This window comes from Rhinichthys klamathensis, unplaced genomic scaffold (genome assembly GCF_029890125.1).
Source record: "Rhinichthys klamathensis goyatoka isolate OS25496 unplaced genomic scaffold, OSU_Roscu_1.1 h1tg000111l_1, whole genome shotgun sequence".
Taxonomy (NCBI): domain Eukaryota; kingdom Metazoa; phylum Chordata; class Actinopteri; order Cypriniformes; family Leuciscidae; genus Rhinichthys; species Rhinichthys klamathensis.
This window is the reverse complement of record NW_026606649.1, coordinates 6,597,809-6,620,888: the sequence shown is the minus strand read 5'-3', so window position 1 is coordinate 6,620,888 and position 23,080 is coordinate 6,597,809. Positions and strand designations below refer to the sequence as shown.

The following is a 23,080-nucleotide window of genomic DNA, read 5'->3' as shown; positions in this document are numbered from 1 at the left end:
CCTATTGTGTTCTGTCGCTGAGGCGCTGTATCAGTTCAACTTTTGGAACTACGATTTCAAGAACAAGTTGTAATGCAAATAAACATTTGACTATTTAAACACATATGATTCAACCGTCAGCTTTATTATCAGCCGGCGAAACACTGAAATTCCATTGTTCAAGTCATTATTGAATTACCTCAGGCTCGCGTCGGAAAGGACAGCGGATGCTGATTGGGAATATTTACATGCTTATTACGGTAACACGTTCTATGTGCCCTTGCACGAGCACGCAGAAGGACACAGTTGATTTCCTGTGCGCAGTAAGCGTGTGAGTGGAGCGACATCAAAAGCGCGCGCGCTGGAGTAACACGAGCTGTACACGCAAGACTCAACTGCAGACATAAAGTCACTTTGACGGGCTCCTCTTGTGGGTCAGCGCCACAAGCAGTGACATTATACACTTCCCATTTACTGAAGTGTGTCCATAGAAGCGAAGAAAGTTGCGTTCGCGCGTCACGACCGAAGGTTAATTCTACTATATTTTGAGTCTTTTTGACATTTCGCGTTGGTAGTTTCTTGGCTTTCCCGTTGCATCTACAAGAGATATATAACAGTACGCATGCCACGCGTATTTGGGACCGCTTTGGTGATGCCATGCCCCGCAACCACAGCGGAGATGAGGTCGGCTCCGGCCTCTGGATGAACACTTCTCCCGGGCACCACGCCGAAAGTTACGGATTGGATAATGTGGAATGTGGTAATAGAATGAAGAACAATTGTTCACGGCCGGGGGACGACCTGTTGTCCGCACCTCATGCCGGCACAGGTGCATCGGTTACGGAAAGAGACCGGGGGAAGCAGGGCGCTCGGCTGAGTCTGCTCGGGAAGCCTCTGGTGTACGGAGCGCAAAGCGGGCGGAGAAACGCACGATACCGGAGGTTTCAGAACTACCTGTACAACGTGCTGGAGAGACCCAGATCATGGGCTTTTATCTACCACGCTTTTGTGTAAGTGCAGCGTTTATTAATATTGTGCTTGTGTGATATGGAAAGCGTTGCTTAATTTCTCAAAGTTTTTCAACTAGAAAATGTAACCTACCTGTTGTCTTTAAGGTTTTTGTCGTACTATTGCCACGTATGAAAGGAAACGACCCTGGGATGTGGGATCAGTGTATGTTTGATATAGGCCTTCAGAGAACAATATGTGGAATGAAATAGTAAATTATACATTCATCTTAAGGAGAATATGATATTCGCCTCTAACTTCATGTTGTGTACTCTGCCTTTTATTTGGAGATGATAACAGCAGAGCGTGTTCAGCTGACAGACTAGGCCTACACAGAAAACAGCACAGTATCAAAATGGTTGTATTGTTCTCTAGTAGGATTGGGTCTTGGATTTTCAGTCAACGCAGGAATTGTAGTCTACTGAAAAACCTGACATAAATGTTCATTCAGAATAAGACTGATAGTTTGGTGTGGTCTGATGGGGAAGCCTTGAAAGACTTCAAGAGCTACTCGTTAGCGTTAGACACTGATGAACACACTCAAATATAGGAAACATTTTGAAAACAAACATTTTTTATGTTGTTCCAAATCTATGACTTTCTTTCTTAACTTGAACACAAAGGGAGAAGTTTTGCAGCATTTTTCCACACATGATTTGGGGACTGCTATACATCTGCTATTCCAAGTCTTCATTCATGAAACAGACAGATTTGGTTCACAGGTTTAACTTAATGGCTTCCACTGAAGGGGTGCATAACATCATACATTTGGAGAGTATTCCTCACATACAGAGCCGGATTATCCATAAGGGCACTTGGGCCAGTGCCCAGGGGCACCAACCATTCACAACCACTAGGGGGGCACCACATGAGTCAAGCTTTAAAAATATTTTTCGTAAATTGTTATATTATTAACTTGAAATTTAACAATAATAATAACAATAATGATTTAATAATAAATTATAAATAAATAAAGATTACATGACCACTATCACTCCCTCCTCCCCAATCTGTCAGAGTTGCGTTGGTCCACAACAAATACGTGCAAATGTGTCATTTTTTTAACGGCTACAAAAAAATGAATTAAAATCAAAACTGGACAGACGTCAATTGAGTGGTTTTGCAAAAAGAAAGTTAAAGAAAGATAAGGACGCTAGACGTAGCTACAATTCACAATGTTCCAGGTATCGAAAGATTTTTTGTGAGAACATCACGGGAATTGCGATCACTAGCAGCGCTGAGTCTGACGAAGCCGGAGCTAACTGTGGAGACGGTAACAAAGAAATGGACTTTGGGGATGTAGTTGACACCTTTGCTTGCGCAAAATCAAGGAAGGAGCAGTTCTGCTAAACTTAATACATGAAAACGTTTTACCAGATTTAGTGCTACACTTATTGTCTCTTATTTGTTCCTCACTAAAAAATGTTTTTTTTCCACTAAATGTTCGATTTTATACAATTATTGTGCACTTGTGATTTTTCTAGACTAAATTTTACTGCTGAGTTACCCACTAATCTAGTTTATATAATAGAATTTTTGTCATAGGTTATTATCATATTTTTTTTTATTTGTTGTTTTTCTTTATAATGAAGTTGTCTGTATTAAGTAGATTGTGTTTAACAGAAAATAGTGATTATCAGTTCAACACACAGAGTTATAGAAATTCTACTTGATTTTTTTTTTTTTTTAACTGCGCTGGTATCGGATCGGTATAATTCAATACTCAGAATTTTTGGTATCGGATTGGATCGGTTCAGAAGAAATGGTATCGGGACATCCCTAATATTTTCTGGTAGGCTATATTTAAGTTACCCAGGAGCTCTGTTGACATAGGCTTTGCTAACGTTAGTTACAGCTTGATGAATTGAGTTGAACACAGCAGGAGAGAACGCAACATTAGCCAGCTAGCTAAAGCTCTGGTGGGAAATTATTAGCTAACGCTACGGAGGCCATAATATTTTTGACTCATGGCTGAAGTTAAGTTTCTCCAACTCTCCCCAGGTTGGCAAAAAAATGCATCTCAAAATGCATCAGATTGATGCTATAAAATATGGAATATTTAAAAAAATTCTTCCGGGGGGGCATGCCCCCGGACCCCCCTAGAGGGATAATATCCTTCTCACCTTTTTCACCCCTGACCCCTTTTCATGCCTGTAGAGGTAAGAAACCTGATAGATTTATTATTATTTTTGGGCAAACGTGAATTGACGCTGTCAATTAATTTATGTACATTTTTAATTGACACATTTGAATATAGGGGGCCTTTTGAGTATAGTGCCCAGGGGCACCACACTGTCTTAACACGGCCCTGCTCACATATAGCAGTTTTGTATTACTCCAAAATACTTGGAATATCAAAACAGGTCTGGAATGACTCGAGGATAATTAAGCTTTCATCATGGAGTTTATCTTTATTTGGATTCAGTCAAGAGGAGTTTTTTTTTTTCAGTTATGCTTTTTCATCTTAATTTCTTTAAGGCACAAATAGATGAGAGAAGTGACCCAGGTTTATGACATGGTCAGTCAAATTTCTTCTTCTAAAGAAATCTAATTTCCTGTTTATGTGAAAAGGTCATTTGATGGCATGAGGTTTTGTGCAAATCTTGTGTCCATGCACAGCCTGCTGAAAGACAAGAACAGGCTTCAACACCTGCACATGTTATCTAACACTTTAAGCGAGAGCTCTTATTTTCATTCCTTCATTGCTTTGTTTATTCGTGCAGTTGCTCATAAATTCTCCCAAGACCATTTGATTTTAGGATTTAATTTCACTTAGTGTTGCATTTTGTCCTCAGATGAACCTTTTATAAGGCTGGGAAGTTGAGACAGGTTACATTACTGTTTTTTCTGTCTTGTTGTTGTGTGTTCCACAAGGATAAGGGCAAGTCCCAATACAATTCATTCCTCACCAAGTGTTCTTTGCAAGACCAAACACAGCACTCTTCAGATAATGAAGGATAATAAGGAGGAGGTGTGTTATGTGAGTGTATGAGAGATAAGGCTTTTGCCAAAATGTTTATTATCGTCAGATTTTTGCGGTAATTGGTCTACATCAGGGAATATTTAGAGTATTATTAATTATTTATAAACTGACATCCTATTATTTTTAAGCAGATATTTTAGTATCTTATGATATTATTTTCTGTCAGATTTCGTGAATGGTTCACACAAGATTATGTTGTCTTGTTGACATCAGTTTTGTATAGCTATTTTTTTCTATTGATTTTTCAAACAACTACAGAAATGGTAAGTGAAGTAATTTGTTGGTCCTGCATTTTTCTCTACAATGCTTGCAAGTTTATTAATTGTTAATTAACTGTAAGCAAATTACAATAATAATTTAGTAAAGTATATTGAGCAGAAGCAGGGTTTACTTTAGAGAAGCCACACTGATGTATAAACTGTCTCTTTTTTTAAAACCCTCTCCTCTCACTGTTGTGCCGCACTCCTCATGAGACATCCCTGGGACGAAACTTAGGGGTGCGACTTTACGGGAAGCCCGACTTTTACTCAGGAAGCCCTTCTCCCATGCTACCAGCATATTAGCTGCTTGGGTCACAGCCGACTAAATGCTCCGGCTATGCTATTGGTAGATATAGGTGCATTTGAGCCCCACTGGATTATGTGTTTTATCACTAATAGATCACCGAGAGAGAGAGAAAGAGAATAATGAATTAAATCAAAACAGAATATAAAATGATTCAATAATCTAAGCAGTTTGGGAACGCAAGCTCTGTCACGTCAATGCAACTCTGTGTTAAAAAATATTACATTACATCCTAATGGAATCATTAAAACCTCAATCTTCCCAGAATTGTCACCTTCTTCCTTCAGCCCTGATGCTTTTCAGCAGATGCTTGGCCTCGAAGCCTCATAAAAGTGTAACACTTGAAGGTGATTGACAGCTGCTAGAGGAGAAAGACTCAGCAGGCATTTGAAAGGAAAGTGACAAAGGCCATGTTGCTAGGGGTGGGAGATATTGACAAAAATGAATATCTCGATATTTTTTTTCAATATCTCGATATCGATATTCAGACGATATTTTTGCAATCCTTCAAAGAAATGTGTGCAAACTGGCAAAGAAGGTTCAGTTGGTCTTTTGACTTGCTGCATTTGATTTGACCTATTATTGTATAGAATTACTAGTACATAAAGATATGAGACATTATTGATTTAAAGACTCCTAAACTTTTTAAAATAATAAAATATTAATCAATAAAGTCTTTATTGTTCTTTTATATTTTTAATCGGGGTGTAACGGTTCACACAATTCACGGTTCGGTTTGATACGATACAGTGGCGTCACGGTTCGGTACGTTTTCGATGCAGCAAAAAATAAAGAAATGCCATAGAAATGTAATATTTATTAAAAGAAAAAATATATTTTTAAATAAGTGTGAGTTTTCCTACACCTTGAAACTTTTAGTTTTATAAATAGGGGTAATCTTTGAAGGATGAACAAATAATGTTCTGGTCATCACATTAAAAATAGCATTTAAATAACATATAACATTTGAGTTTTGAAGTGCTGGAAAAAGATGTGTGACGTACTTGTAAGCATTTTAATATTTCTGCAAAACTTTCATGGTTACAAGATAGTGTTACTACATTAAATCCATGGTGAATGATCTGTGGACTTAAAACCTATAGTTCATTCATGGAACGATGTTTCTCCTGGTTTCCACGTCAGTGCTGTTTGATCCGTTATTAACGGAGAAATTGTAACGCTTCTCACTAGATCTCGCAGCGATGTTATTACTTAAGTGGCGAATTCAAATGCTTTGTTTACGCTTCTCTTATGTAGTAACCATAGACAGTAAAAGAAATGGACAGAGCGATCTCATTGGAACTCAGTTGAGACAGTTGAAGCCCACTTTTAGCGATATTTGAGAACTTCCGTTCCTGACGCGCAGACTCAAACCGACTCAAACTAAGCTTGATGACGTGAGCAACCTGTCTGACAGACGTGAATCTTCTAGTAGCTGTGCGTGAAAACTGCCAACGTTAATCTTGCAGAGACGGGGAACTTGAGCAAAGAGTTCTTTGGCGTGAGTGAGCAGGAGTAAGAATTCCGTTGCTTTTATGGACTCATTATCTATGGGCTTCTCCCTTGACGGGACGTCCCCCCGATTGCCTGCGAGCTTCTCCTCCTGTCTGTACGGTAACTTCTGTACAGCGCGACAGAGAGTCGAGTGGTTATGACGCAATCGTTAGCCTATTTTTACTAAATCTGTTTCTACGGGGCCATAGTGTAACATAGAAGGTAATGGAGCCCTTTATACATTGTCGTGTTTCTTTAGAAATAAATAATGGACAAATGGAGTCTTTAAACGCCTCAGATGTAAAGTTATTCGCTGTCAAAGTGACGCAAAAATGAATGGGAGTCAATGGAAATGCTAACGCAAGTGAAGTTCTGCTACAACATTGCGGCACCCGGCCGGCTTCAACTTCCGGTCGATGGATTACCCCCTTGGTAGTAACGGTGTCGGCTCGCGCTGCACTGACATTCGTCCGAACTGATAAACGGTCCGAGAAGCACAAAATAATGAGTTTCGTTCCGCTTTCATTACATTTGCCATTTGATGTTGGGCAACGTTGTGGTGTTCGCTCCAGCGCGGATTTTGGAAAAATGGTCCAACCACCGGAATGGTTCGGTTTGTAATGCGTACCGAACCGATCTCTTTGGAAAAATGTATTCCATCTTTTGGACTCATTATACAACGCAATTTTCGAATGATGCAATCACGAAGCTCGCCACTTGAGGACGCCACAGACATTTAAGAAAAACTTTTTAACTTCAGACTTCATTTTTCCGCAAACAACGCACATTTTGCCTTTTCTAGCAGCTATTTTATTAATCGTACATCGGCTTTACTCTTTTGGATTGTTGCTTCAACCTAAGAAACGTCATAACACACAGGTAAGAACTTCGTAGTTGTATATTGCAAATTAGTAGCAGCTTTACTCTCGTGCAATTGAGGAACGATCGTGATTTTGTACAAAAAATAAAATAAAATACAGTCAAACAAACCCCTACAGTATTAAAATCGCTACATATGATTGTTTAGAAGGTTAGTGTGCGTTATTTGTTTTCTCTTTAACTTCCTTCAACTCTTTTCATGTTTGGGGGGTCGGATTGTACAAATTATGAAATATTCGATATCCCAATTTTGCATATCGTCCAGACAACAATTCGGATATTATCGTCTAAACGATATATCGCCCACCTCTACATGTTGCTCTTATTTATGTCAGTCAGGCAGAGAGCAGAGGCTCCTTTTTTTCTGAGGGGCTTTTAAAAATGGTGCTCATAATATCATAATATTAGCTAACTCTGTAAAAAAGAATGTGCAGAATTATTCTGCACTCGGCTGAGTGACACCGTTTTCCCATTGTTTAGAGAACATTCACACAGAACGCGTTTTTCCATGCGAATGCGCTTTTACATTGTTTTTCTATGTAAACACGCACTAGATGGACGTGTATAACCGCTGGGCTCGCGTCTTGTGTCTTTTGCAATGTCTCACGCATGACATGGCGTTCTAAAAACGTGGTGCTCAAGTTAAAATATGTTTAACTTTTTAAAAAAGCGTCTTGAGACCTTGCATTTTTCCCCCTATTCCACTGCCCACTTCCACTTCTTGTCTAAGACTTGACAAATGTTTTTTTTTTTTTTTTTTAGAACCTGTTACCCTTTTTGGTTTTCACTCTTGCACTGGCATTTCAGGCATGTGATAGTTTGACCCTTTGACATGTTTGATCACCAGTGTGATCATTCTAGTCTGGTCCCTAATCAAATATTGTTTATCTTCAATAAGCCAATAGCCTTTAAATTCAAGACGCTTTTTATGTTTCAACTAAGTTTAATTGTCCAACGCAAAACTATTTAGCCTAGGAGTACGTAATAAATCTACTTTTGCACTTTGACTGGCGCTGCGCATTTTCATATTTCACAACTGTTCAGGGTTTTCAACCACATAATGTTTATTTTAGGTTTCGGACATTTAAATACACATAAGTACAAGCAAAAATATTTATAATTTGTCAAATTCAAACTGATGTCTATGAAAGCAGAAAACCAATGGAAAATAAGCAGGGGGAAAAAACCTGTTCATTCAAGTCAGAAACACATTGTTAATAGTAAAGTTTACTCTATTCTTTGCCTAGTTCACCAGCCACTTTCTTTCATGTCTTTCTGAAGAAGTGGATGTATTACCTGTTGTACATTCACCAGACTCTGATTCTATTTCAAAATTTGTGAAGTTTTTAAATGAAAAATAAATATAAATACAACTGATACATCAGTCATAAAGCACTATTGTGGTTGAGGTGTGTCAAGCTTGAGGCGTCTTAATGGAAATAGAAATGTGATACATGCTGACATAACGGTCACCTTAAAAATCTCCCCCAGGGGGCTCAGCTCCAATATTTTAAATGTGTGTCAAATGAAACACACCACTGCCATATTTGAGGTCTGTAGGTGGAGTTGTTATTTACCTCTCAGTGGCTATGCTGCTCTGTTTTGCTGTAACATTTTACCGTACTCTCCCCCCCGCACACTTTCACACATATACCACACATTTACAGATATGCAGATCACTGTGTCACCATTTCCTCTATACAGCTGTTTTCTAGTCAGGTAATGCATATTCAAAGACATAGTTCACCCAAAAAATGACGAAAAATATGTGTTTTTGCTAATGCAGTGTAAGCCAACACTGGGCCTAAATAACATTCCTTTGGAAGGACAAAAGACTTTTTCCAAAATATCTTCTGAAATTATGCCTTTAGTCAACGTAAACTGCAATTCGCAATCCACTTACATCAATAATGTGATGTATTTAAAAGTGAAAAGGTATGAGAATAAATGTGACCGATCACGGAAACTAGGGACACAAGTCGGTTCTTCGGCATTTTGAGTTATTCATAGATTCTGAAAGTGTAGTCTCCAAGCTTTCCAACGATGTGTAACACGTGGAAATCTGATAATATTTGGAGAAGTTGTGGCCATTTGAAGGTAGGAACTCAAAAAAGGTAAAATGGGTGAAAACGGCCTCAAAAGATTGTGCATTCTCACCTCTCTCTCCTGCTGGGAGTGACAATAGGGCTCATTTACATCTCATTTAGATAAGCCATACCCCCTGTAAAGCTCCCCCTGTGCTTTACAGCTTTTTTTTCTTTCCTGAGCTAGCTAATAACAATAGGTAGGTATGGGAAGGTCTAAACAGACTAAACATGAGATAACATGTACGTGTTCTTAGAATTAAAACAAAACGACAAACTTTAATGCTTAATGCAAACTCACCCCCAGGACCGGCGAATGCACTTCTGCCGCTCTAGGCGAAAAACAATTGTGCTGCCCCTCTATTTGCAACGTTTACCAGCAACAACACACAAAGACCAATATGCCATATACATATAACGCAAAACCAGCAACAACACACAAAGACCAATAAGCCATAGGCCTACATATAACGCAAATAGTGCGCAACGCGCGTGTGCCCAAAATGTCAACAATATTAAAGTTTATGCAGGAGGTAAATGCCTGCTGGCATTTTTCTTTAAGCAGTCATGACAGGAATTTTCCAAATAATCATATTTCCTCCTCAGATTACTGTTGCAAATCTCTTTACACCACTTTCTTATGTGCGTATACACACACAAATGAAATGTCCGCAAGCACATTATATCATCAGCAGGTTCAGCATCTTAAATAACGACTAGAGAGCAAATGAAGCTTAACTTACGTTTCAGAAACGCGCACGGCAGGCCTTCATCGCAGCAAAGGTCTTAACTGCATCCTCTATTTCGATTCTCTGTGCCAGTTCATGTTCACAAAACGTTCCCCATTCAAAGCAATCGGGACATCACATATGAAACAGTTAGCCACCGCTGTCAGCGAGCCGAGCCGCCGTATTCAAGCACCGAGGGCGCGCGCGCCGCGCCCATACCTCCGGTTCAGTTTCCCGAGCCCACAAAGTGCGGCGAAAACATTTTCGGTGTAACTGCCACGCTTCAGCTCGTCTGCGACAATCTTTGCGGCGTCCATCTTCATTGAATTTTGATATCAGATAGAGCCGGCCAGAGTGCTGCATAATAAGTAGCCACGCTGTTGGGGGGCGGGGGCAAAAAGCGCCGGCGGCTATTCAGTATGGAAATACACACAGACAATGACACGCCCCTACTGCATGCTAGAATCTCCGAAAAACAAGCCGATTTCAACCTCAAAATGTACGCTTTTAAATATACCAATACTGTTATCTCAAACATGTAGATGCTTCTTCATGATCTCAACTAACAGATTCTGCAAAAAAGCGGAAATCACCAATTTTGGAAAAAAACGCTTCTTTCTCATTTTGCTCGCAAGTTGTGCTGCCGACTTGTGTCCCTGGTTTCCGTGACGGGTCACAAATGTTGGGCAGGAGTGGATTGGATCGTAAAAAAGTGAGAGTTCTACACCAGAATGCAGCCAGACCGAATATGATTTTAATAAATAGCTTTTTGACTATTGGTTAGCATTTTCCAATATCTGTGATGGACTGGCCATCCAGGGTGTTTTCCTGTGGGATAGGCTACAGTATCCCCGTGACCCTACATAGGACAGGCAGTTTGGAAAATGGATGTGTGAATGGATTAACCAGTAGCCAGTATGAAGTGATATCAAATTGCCCACTTTAAGAGCAGGAACATGCTTGCACATGAAAGCAAATATTTTCTTTTTTTATATATTCGTTTTCTTCTAACATACAGGAAAGAAAATCTCAGAGAGTCAAACTAAAAGTCTGTGAAAGAGTTAGTGAGATAAAAGGCAAGGTATTTTGATAATCAAACTCTTTGTTTCACTTTAACACCACATTGAACAGGGAGACAGTTATACACACGTTTAAGGTTTTTTTAGAAGACACTCTCTGTAGTGTCTTACAAACAGACACGTGTCCTCTCACAGAATCACACACCACCAGACAGGAAGCTGCCGGTCACATTGTGAAACCGCTCTCTGTTTCTTGAGCACTTGCAGATAACTCTACCCATATACACTCAGACAAAGGGCAAACTGTACTTCTCCTTCTCACAACGAACTTCCTTTTAACAGGCAAACACATACACAATGAGTCACATATATGTTTGAAAAGATCATATAGTTTTAGTAAATGAGGCATTCAAGATTTTATGTGTTTTCCCTGGTGTCTCTGGGCTGCCCCCACTGTTGAATATATTTACCACAACAAAAGCCTATTGCAGGTTTAGTATTTGTGCTGAGAAGAGGAACAGTCAGAGGAACTTTCTGCAGCTGCAATTACTGTAGTTCAGATGAATCATATAAAAAAACAATGTAAAAATGTTGCTCTCTTTCTTTCTGTGTCTATGCCTATACAAATGAACAATGCTGTCTTTAATTCAGGGGCTTAGATTTGGTATAATGGCTGTGAAATTGTGTCCATTTGTGACGGTTTTAACCTGGCAACTAAACAAAATGCAATAGCCTCAGGTTGTGTTTCTCAGTGCTTCTTGTACATTTGATGACACTTTCAAAGTGAAATATCCACTGAGTGGCACTAAAAGCTATTCAGCTTTATCTGAAAGGTGAATGTTTTATAATGGTGGTTGTTGTACGTATTGCGGCAGTTTGGGAATTAAATGTTGGATGAGTGGCCCTAAAAATGTTTATGGTCACCTACACTAAACCATACCCTAAACCTAACCGCTAATGTTAACAAAAGCAAATGTGAGATAAAAACAGAATTGCTATAGCAATTATGCTGATTTTAACTTGCTTCTACAAGTCTTCAAGCTTTTTTTTTTTTTTGTGACTCTTGTTTCATGGAATTCACATTTAATACCCAAGCACTGCATCGCAAGTGCAATACTGTACCAGTTGAGGTATCAAGCAAGTTTGTTACATCAGAAGAGCTATACCCTACATGTGGAGCTGGTTATGTGATACAAACTTCAAAAATGTTTGGGGTCATAATAACATATATTGCGATAGGAACGGCACGAAAATACGTCTTTATTAATCGATAATCTGACCTTTCAGTAGCCTGATACTGCTCCATAGGGCTTTGATTATGAGGCGTGTCTTAACCGAACCAGGAAAAAAAAAAACTCTGCACTCAATTGGATAGACTTACAACCAATCAAAGCAACGCAGTAAGTTATGTATGTTGAGCTACGCTTAGTTGTCAACAGAACTCAACTGCACGCACGCTGGAAGAAGTAGTAAAATATTTGTATACGTTCCTGTGGATATTGCGTGAATGACGGGTGGTTGGGCAGATATTGTGTTTTGCGGTAGGTGGTATGCCATACGGAACCGTTGTCCACTGAAACTGCATATTAACGCACCAGTGGGACTCGACAGCATTAGTCAAACGGGTTGGCGCGTATGGTCGGGTTGCGGAGAGATTGTGGTTAGGTCTCAGCAGCAGGAGGGATGTAGAGGTCAGTAAGCTGGGCTGAGTTGAGTGGGGGACGGAGGGGGGTGACTCTGGGACGCCAGAGTCACTGTCGAGCCCTCTTGAGGTGTCGTGGGCTAGTCGACGAAACACTGAGGACGGAAGGTGCCCACTTGAAGACCCTAGAGATGTCCCCTACTCGGCTCAATCCAGACGGTTGTCGTGCTGGTCCTGTAGTTGCAGGCGTCGCGTGTGCTGACGCGCCAAGTACACTGCAGCCATTAACGCCGGACAGAAGGGGAGTCACACCACCATATGGAAAGAAGCGTAAATGGATGGAGAAGCATAGTTTACTGTAAAGCTACGTCTTAGTTTTGCTTATCTTGGCCGAGTACAAATCAGCATGAAGTTTTAACATCTACTCTCGTGTAATGGAAATCATAATGAGTGTTGCTTCTTTTACTTGGTCCTCCATGAGTGCGACCAAAGTAGAAACCACAATGACCACATCCCATCTTCTTAGCGACCATCAGAGAGGGCTGATAAATAGAGGGCCGAATCCCGTAGGAAGGACGCCAAACACATCTTTCCGATCGACAAATGCCTTGATTGCAGTTCTCTGTTCGTCTTTTAAAATGAATGCGCTGTCGATTTCTTTTACAACAGACCCGATAGCGGAATCTATACATCTCAATTCTCAGTCATCTGTGAGGGAAACCAGTTCAACCCAAGCGCTCTTTGATAAAGTGATGATTACATAACTGCAGATTATCTGTCCATCATCGTATAAAGCCCGCCCTGGCAATTTGATTGGTCCGACGATTTCTGAACCGATCATAATTACTCCTCAATGGATCGAGTCCAGACCGAACTTCGGGCTGGCATCCAGGCTAACCTTTCATCATAATTTGTGTGAAAATCAATACAAGTTGTTGGTGTTTTACTGCCTGTAGTGTTTATTTAATCTGGAAACTTTCCATTGAGTCTATGTTGGAAAAAAACACTATGCTAGTTGATGAACAAAAGGAGGACAGAAGGAATAGGCCTAGGGTTTGAATGGAATAGGGTTTGTGCAAAAAAGACCTAAGAGGCCCAAACCTATTAGACAATCCCTATTTTTGAAGACCTGTCCCCAACTGGAGTTCTACTTGAAAATGTCCCCTGTGAAATAACACTTAAGACTGATTTATACTTCTGCGCCGGACCCTCTACGCTATACTCTACGCTATAGGCAACGCGTTGGTTTTCATTTATACTTCTGCGTCGTTGTCCGTGTTGACGCGCAATTACACATGCAGAGGGAGCATGTGAAACCTGAAGGAGGGCTTGCGTCCGCGTAGAATTGACGGGTTGTTACATTTTTGGAGAGGTGCACGTCAGGGTACGCCGAAGGGTATGCGTGCTACACACAGCCTACGACGTAGCTACGGTGTGAGTTCGACGCAGAAGTATAAATTGGGCTTTAGTGTGCTAGATACGCCACATGCTTGTTTAAAAACAATATATCATTGCATACAGTGTCATTTCATCTTTGTTTTGAGTTTTAGAAAAAAGGAATATATATACACTCACCGGCCACTTTATTAGGTACCCCATGCTAGTAACGGGTTGGACCCCCTTTTGCCTTCAGAACTGCCTCAATTCTTCGTGGCATAGATTCAACAAGGTGCTAGAAGCATTCCTCAGGGAGTTTGGTCCATATTGACATGATGGCATCACACAGTTGCCGCAGATTTGTCGGCTGCACATCCATGATGCGAATCTCCCGTTCCACCACATCCCAAAGATGCTCTATTGGGTTGAGATCTGGTGACTGTGGAGGCCATTTTAGTACAGTGAACTCATTGTCATGTTCAAGAAACCAATTTGAAATGATTAGAGCTTTGTGACATGGTGGAAGTAGCCATCAGAGGATGGGTACATGGTGGCCATAAAGGGATGGACATGGTCAGAAACAATGCTCAGGTTGGCCGTGGCATTTAAACGATGCCCAATTGGCACTAAGGGGCCTAAAGTGTGCCAGGAAAACATCCCCCACACCATTACACCACCACCACCAGCCTGCACAGTGGTAACAAGGCATGATGGTTCCATGTTCTCATTCTGTTTACGCCAAATTCTGACTCTAACATCTGAATGTCTCAACAGAAATCGAGACTCATCAGACCAGGCAACATTTTTCCAGTCTTCAACTGTTCAATTTTGGTGAGCTCTTGCAAATTGTAGCCTCTTTTTCCTATTTGTAGTGGAGATGAGTGGTACCCGGTGGAGTCTTCTGCTGTTGTAGCCCATCCGCCTCAAGGTTGTGCGTGTTGTGGCTTCACAAATGCTTTGCTGCATACCTCGGTTGTAACGAGTGGTTATTTCAGTCACTGTTGCCCTTCTATCAGCTCGAACCAGTCTGGCCATTCTCCTCTGACCTCTGGCATCAACAAGGCATTTCCGCCCACAGAACTGCCGCTCACTGGATGTTTTTTCTTTTTCGGACCATTCTCTGTAAACCCTAGAGATGGTTGTGCGTGAAAATCCCAGTAGATTAGCAGTTTCTGAAATACTCAGACCAGCCCTTCTGGCACCAACAATCATGCCACGTTCAAAGTCACTCAAATCAACTTTCTTCCCCATACTGATGCTCGGTTTGAACTGCAGGAGATTGTCTTGACCATGTCTACATGCCTAAATGCACTGAGTTGCCGCCATGTGATTGGCTGCTTAGAAATTAAGTGTTAACGAGCAGTTGGACAGGTGTACCTAATAAAGTGGCCGGTGAGTGTATATACACACACTGTATACTGTATGTGTGTGTGTGTGTGTATTGACCACTGACTTTTTCATATTGACCCTGGTTATTATTTTAGAATTTTGTCCACTTGTTTTTAGCCTTCAGATTTGAAGCATGGAATTGAATAAATGCTTTAGTGTGTATGTGTGTATGTATTGGGTGTGAGTGTGAAATGAGAGACAGAGAGAGAGCCTTGTTTGCATGTTTCCAAATGAAAGAACCTCTCTTACCAGCTTTGGCTTGCCGTTTCCACTAGGTCCAATCCAACCCCCAATACCTTCCAAAATAAACAATCCAGTGTTAATGCATTTTTTTTTTCACCTTTAATGCTGCCCATGTTAGCCTACTTATGGAGATTTACAGATGGAAAAAAAAGCGTCTGATGAATGTCTGTTCAAAATCTGAATGTTCAAAATTTCTTGTACATTGCCAATGTTCCCAGATAGTGTACCTTTGTTGACCTTCTGTATTTCTTTAGATTTATTTGCGATGATGAAGTTTGAAGTCATATTTAAGGCCTTTCTCTGTGAGAGTGAACCAGTCTTAGAGCTGAGCTATAGTTCCCAGAGCGGTTCTCAGGTCTGCTCTAATCCTCCTTTGCCCTCTTCTCTTGCTCTTAACCAGTGAGAAAGAACAGGCCTTAGCATGTTTCTGTAATGCGCTACATGATGTGGGCCAACCAAAACTTGATCTTATTTGTCCTCCTGGAAGTATGGAAAATTTGCTAGAAATGAACTTATATTGTAGGATGTGCGTGTGTCTGTGTTTGTGTGAATGGGAAAAGGGTGAGTTAGAAATCATGTATGTCACATTCAATTAAGTTTTGCTTTTGAGCGGACTGCAGACACACTTAAAAGGTGAATACTTTCTCCCATTACTATATCTTTACACAGTTATACGAAAGCCATTTGTAACTTGATTCCCCTGAAGGTCAAATACACTAAAGCTATTTGGTGTTGAGCAACCAACATGCCATAGAGGAGAACCATACAGGGAAAAAAATAAAACAGAAAATTATATCATATACAGGGGCCACGCAAACCCTCACGACTGTGTGGTCAATAAGTCTTGCATAATAATTTGACCTTTTTATGACAATGCAATGCTAGTTCAGGTTATAAAATGTCATGTGGTATGACTCTCCAAATACCCAATGGTATGTATTAATAAATATTTCATGATATTTGTAAAAATAAATATATTTTACCTTAAAAATATATTTAGAAACAAATAATCATTAAAATGTGTACACTCACTATTCAAAGTGTAAGATAAATAAATGTGTTGTTATCTTTAATTAATGGTTGACATGACATTTTTATTACATTAAAATAGACTACTTGCAGTACATAACATGCATATATATCAGTTGCCAATCTATATCTCTCAATAAAATGGCTTAGTAAGATGATAATTAATTACTAACATAAAAGTTATTCTTAAGTTTATTTTTTAAAAATCAGTTTAAAAATAAGCAAAGTTTAAAATCAAAGTAGTCAAATCTTGCTGTAAGCTTTATATTTAATATAAAAGATTGTTCCTTTTCTTTGTCATTGACAATACCTGTCAACATCTTTAGCCCTATTCGGACGGGATTAACTTTACAAGGGTAGATGGAGTAATGTAATTTTACCACAGGACGTCTGTAATGTTAATGGCCAATTCGCACGGGATAAGATATCTCAGTAAAACTAACAGAAGTGGGAGTAAATAAAGGCCTTCTGAAGTGAAGTGATGCGTTTGTGTAAGAAAAATATCCATATTTAAAACTTTATAAACTAAAATAATTAGCTTCTGACAGACGGCCGTACGCATTGATTTATGGCGTAAGAGTAATCCCTGACCTGATGCATTGACGAATGCAGAAGCGCAGACGATAGGGCAAAAAACGAACAAAGACTGGTCATGAAAGAGGAGCTTGAATTTGTTGCCCAGCCCTATTTGTTTGAACCGTGAGAGGCCGCGTCAAAGCTTATGCTACTCTCAGGCGTTACTCTTGGCGTAAGTCTACTTGCGTCTGCCGGAAGCTAGGTTTTTAGTTTTTAAAGTTTTAAATATGGGTATTTTTCTTATAATAACATAACCCATCGCTTTGCTTCAGAAGGCCTTTCCCTCTGGAGTCATATGGATTACTTTTATGATGGATGGATGTACTTTTTTGGACATACAAATCCCAGGACCTCCATTCACTACCATTATAAAGCTTGAAAGAGTAATGATATTTTTGAAAATATCTCTGATTGTGTCCGTCTGAAAGAAGATAGTGATACACCTAGGATGGCTTATAGGTGAGTAAATCATGGTATAATTTTCATTTTTGGGTGAAACTTTAAGCATTGTGTTCATTTGACCCTGATCACAGAGCATCATGCAGCTGCTGTAAATGTTGTCTGTTATTGCTGCCATGTGTTTAATATTGTGACTTAATAGACTATTAAAGCATTGAGACAGATCTCTTTGTTGATGACTTTATAATTTTTGTATTTTAGTTAGTATAAATGTTTTTTTTTAACTATAAGCTGTTATTTTGTGATCTAATTGAATTGTGAATCGGTATTGTTGATCTTGGCTTTTTGAATGTAATGGAAAAAAATAAAACAATAAAATAGCAAAATTGAACATGTATAGTTCCCCTTCAGGGACTACCGCTGCGTGTAATCGCTGTGGGAACGCCCCAGCGTGACGCGTCTGAAGCATGAATGAAATCAGTCAATGGAGAGAATGAGCGTACGGCGAGTGACGTCATAGACCAGGAAGCTATAAATGAGGGCTTGAGACGAAGAACCATATAAGTCCATATTTTCAAATTTTGAATAATGACATTTTTTTAATTTGGACTCTGAATATTATATATATATTTTTTTTTTTTTACTTGAAGATAGACAACAAAAGATTCACAATTCTAATGAGATAAGATTTTTTAGTATCAATCTTAAAAATAAAAAGTTAGAGTAATTTACATTTCTGGAATGTGGAAGAACAGTATAAGTCCAGTTAATGTGGAATAACAGTATAAGTCCAATTCATCATATCACTTAAACCACTGGAGATTTGATTCCTTTATCTTAGTTTTAATACAGTAACAGAACCTTAAAGAAAATATTAAACATTTCTTTCTTTCAATTTCTTTTATTTTTTTACCAACATAAATCACAGAACAAAAACACAGACAACACAGTACGAACAATGAACAATACATAGGCCTACTTATAGTACAGAAAATAAACGTCATTACAAACAATAAACCGTACATACAATCAACAATACATACAAACAATAAACAACAGTAATAACTGTAAACAATACATATTTACAATACAGACATACATCATCATCATTCCTTGCTATGGTTCCATATGCTAGTTTACCATTTTATAATACATTTCATAAATCACCCCATTCATTCATTTACTAAATAAATAACTATATATTCCTATTATACAACATAATATAAGGCATACAAGATAAACTACAACTACTATTATGATTAATTTTACACAATATACACAATATACCCCACCTTACCCTGCACATGACCTACACATACCAGGGTACTCTTCGCATTCTAATGCCCCATAAAATGCTTGGGCCTCCGGTGGCATGTAGGCTAGCATTTTCATAAGATCCCGGTGCTTCTCCTTCTTGACGGGCAGAGGGTCCTCATAAGCACGAGCATACGTGGTGGAGAACAAGGGAGCTGGAGGTGGTTGATTCTTCCTCTGTTTGGTGATCAGCCAGGTCTTCCATCCCTCGTAGAGGCTGTGGCTCCCTTTTGTGTGGACACACCATGGATCAGCAGCTGAAATCATGATTCAACAAGAAATTCAATAAAGATTCTTCTTTCACGCACATATCCCCAACACTGTTAATCTCAGAAGACCTACTCTTTTGTTTTTTACCTGTCACTTTCAACCACATCATGGATGTGATTAGCAAGCCAGGTGGACGCTTTAATGTTGCATCAGGGAGCTGCCTGAAGTCCGGACATTTCATCTCAATGACTTTGAATGGATGCTGCTGCCTGGCTCCACGGATCATCTCGGCGACATCGCTGGGGGTGTGGAGTGTGGACACCTTACGCCTCTTGTCCAGCGTGGCAAAGGAACGGTCACAGGGAAGGAAGGAGTGACCAGACACCATGAACTTCTGCTCTATCTGACTGAAGTACCTTCTAGATACGAGCAGGGCCATGAGGTTTAGGACTCGCCAGTTGTTGTTCTGCCCACAGCATCGGTCACTATAGATGACGAGCTTCCGTTCCTTTGCCTGGACTAGGGGAGCAAAAGATGTTTCTGCCCACTTCAAAAGACAGCTTGCCACCTCGATGGAACCTCTGTGAGCGATGCCCTCATGCCAGAGGCACATTGTAGGAGGATCGTCAGTGCCCATCTCTTGGATACAGAGGTTGTAGTTGGCCAGCTGCCGTTGATAGTACACGTTGGAGTGTGTCAGGTTTGGCGTGAACACTACCCCCTGCATGTCGATACAAATGACATGGCAGTCATCATTGGCTTTGGCCCACTCTGTGTCAGCCTGCAACTGGGTGTACGCTTTTTCAGCTTCCGGTGGTGAAGCTCACTCCGAATTCTTTTTAGTATTTTCGAATTACAATGCTTTTCTCCCTCATATCCCCCTGAGATGAGAGATTTATGTATTTTTTGTCTGGAAAAAATCCTCAGATGACGCAAAAATTGTCATTGTTTACATGCACATCTTTTGTTTCAATCTAACTGAATTTATTCTGATTTGTGAATCTGAATGTAGTGTTTACATGGATGCTAAACATGTGATTGATTGATGTGTGCATTTTAGCATTGCAATCTGGGAGTTGTTGTCTTTCATCCCCATAAATCAAAAATACATTTTCTGGCTTTTAGAAGGCTCCATTCAAAAATAATTTCACATTTCTACTACATAAATGACCCATTTTAAATACACATTAATCTTTCCAGAGCTGAAGTATCCCTTTAAGATCCACATGTTGTAATGATACAAAGAATAATCATACATTACATTTGCATAGCACTTTATCTCTGATATCGATTTCAAAGTGCAAAAATATGTTTCCTGACTGGGCAACAACAGTGAGCTGAATCCTAACCATTACGGTATGTGCACACTGGCGTTATAGGGTGGCAAGGCACCCAACGCTCTATAATACCAGCGTCCAGTGCACCATTAGACCAGGGAATGTTGTAGGTGTGACAATGGTGCAGCTTTAAAAACTAACAGGACGAGAGCATGAGGTCCTTCAAGATTTGTTTTTTTTTACTTACCTGTTCTTATGTTTTCTTCTGAAGTCCTCTAATGGAGACCTGACTTTAGCTACCTGCTCTGTTCCCTCAGACTGACTGCCTAACTTTTCTTGAATAACCTTTTCAAAGATAAGTAACTTTAAATAAATATGTTATGGACAATGTATCTAATTAAAATCATGCATGTAATAAAAAGTTAACAAACGGAAAAGGCTAGGCTATATAAAACTTGCCTGTAGGCGACTGTTGGTCAGTTGAAAGACTGACATAAATGTGAGTTTACAAACAGCAAGTCTTTGGCCTCCTTGTTGCACATGGTACTTGAAGGTGTACTTCCTCTTAGTAATCTCAGTGTCAGGCCCACGTGGTCGTCTGCGACTCACCTTGTGCTAGAAGTAAAAAGACATGAAGTAAAAAGACATTTACCATAGCGTAGCAGGCTAGCCGTATTGTAGAGCTGTCAGGTTAAGGTCATTAAGTACGTGAGTAGGCTTTGGTTAGGAGAATGAATAAGCATTTTAGGGCACCAAAGCGCTGTGGTCTGACTGTAATGCACTTGGTGGCCTACTTGATGCTGATCATCCTTCATCCATCCTCACAAAATTTAACATTTACAGTGATCAGGCACATGTGCAGTCTTAGTGAATTGAAGGCATACAGTAGTATTCAATTCACTGGTTATTTCATGGGCCTACATTGTGATGCATTGCATACTGTTGACATGATATGGTCATGAATTGCTTAAGTTAGCCTACCTGCTCCAAACCAGAGAGAATGATAGCCTGCTGCCTCTCATAAGAGACAGCATAAAACTCTGTGAAGAGCTGGAGTTTTCTTTGTTCTGTTAGGCTTGAACACTGCCTGGGACACGTCTCCTTGCACACCTTGCCCTTAACAAAAACAAAGTCACATTAGAGTTTTTTTTGTTATATATAGCTATAGAACACTAGAGCTATTAGCAGCTATTAAGGTTACTACCTATAATATATAACGTAACAGCTTACACAATCAATGCATTTTTTTATTATTACCTTTTATTTATTAAAAAATGAGTAACAAACAAATATAGCATACAATATTACAAAACAAAGTGTTGCATAAATGGTAACATGGGATCCAAAAAGTATATCAAAATATTTTAAACACGTCAATGACTTTTTTTTTTTTTTTTTTTTTTACCAATTTCAGTGAAGACATAAAGCAATCAAAGTCTAATTTTCTCAGCTTTCATTTCGACCCATTCATGACTTGATTCGCTAAACAGTCAGAGCTGTATGAACATTAGTAACGTTAGACGCCCAGTAATATGCCCCCTGACTGTAACCAGCTACGTTACAAAGTAACTGGCTAGCCAGACATCAAACGCAGCTATAATGTTTCGATTCATTTATCCTCGGTTATAAGGAGTAGTAGCCTACAGCATTAATTTCGACCCATTCATGAATTGATCCGTTAAACAGAGTGAGCTATATGAATGAACTGTAGTAACGTTAGACGACGCGCAGGAGCCTACACGCCCCTCTGACTGTAACAGTAGCTGCTAAGTTAGATACTTTGTATACGGTTCTTTCACTCACCTCTTTCGGTGGACTTTTTCCTCGTTTTTGCTCTCCTCTCCGGTTCACATATGGTTTCCCAGCATCCCTCAAAGACTTCCTTGCTCTGTCCTTCCATTCATTCATGTTCGCTCTCCTTTTTTTGCCGAGGTTTTGCCGTTCAATGTCCGCAGCGGACATGAAAGCAACCGGCGTCTCCATTTTTCGTTAGTGGACATAAACGGTTTTTCCGCGTGAGACTATTTTAAAATTTAAAATACAGAGTTTTGGTCGCGCGAACACACCCCCAAAGTGATTCTGTATACAAAGTGGCACACATACATTCAAGTCACATGGTTATCTCAATTTTTGTTTTTTTGGACTTATACGGTTGTTCGTCGCATGAACACAAATATCCCCTGAGCACACAACACGCCAGCTTTTGTCACTTCAGCAGCTCTGTGCGTGTGTCTGAATCTGTCGATTGTGTTTGTCTGTTCTGTCAGGAGTTTATCACTATATATATATATATATATATATATATAAAAAAACCAATATGAGCGAGCAGTATAGGAAGTGTGTTCCCCCCTGTACTCGATACATCACGGGTGGGGATTCACACGAGTTATGTGTGGCTTGTTTGGGTGTTCAGCATGCCAAGTCGGCTCTTGAGGGAGTCGACTGTAAGCATTGCGAACGCTTTCCTCTTAGAACTCTGCGCTCGCGGCGATCGCTCTTCGAGGAGAGTGGTTTGCTGCGAGCTCCCCAAGGCTCGGGTCCCGCTTCTGTTGAGGCAGAGCGGCGGCGCTTGACTTGGGGTTCGCAGATGGATCTCACCGGCGATGTTGAGACGGGCCCCGCCCTATCTCAGCTTTCTCCGGCGGGATCCGGTGCCTCTCACCCGGCTTCGGAAGCACGCGCTGCGGCGGTTACTTCTGCCCAGGTGGAGGCATATGATGATGTTGAATTAAGATTATCCAGTTCTGAGGATCTGGATGTCGAAAGTTTTGCATCAGAGGAAACTAGTGTGACACATTATACTGCAAATGAAGAAGGTTTGATGGATGTGTTATCTCGGGCTGTTGAAAGGCTCAGTATCGAGTGGCCAGCTGATAGACAGGATTC

The 23,080-nt window shown here is 40.0% G+C and overlaps 1 protein-coding gene across 1 annotated transcript in view; it reads left to right on the top strand.

Annotated features, from left to right (window-relative positions):
- Positions 1-348: 348 nt before the first annotated feature.
- The window catches only part of kcnq5b (potassium voltage-gated channel, KQT-like subfamily, member 5b), a 169,757-nt gene continuing 147,025 nt past the window's right edge, over positions 349-23,080 (top strand). The window contains exon 1 of the mRNA XM_056254375.1: positions 349-989. Coding sequence (XP_056110350.1) covers positions 637-989 — 353 coding nt within the window. The 5' untranslated portion in view covers positions 349-636. The remainder of the gene's footprint in view (positions 990-23,080) is intronic.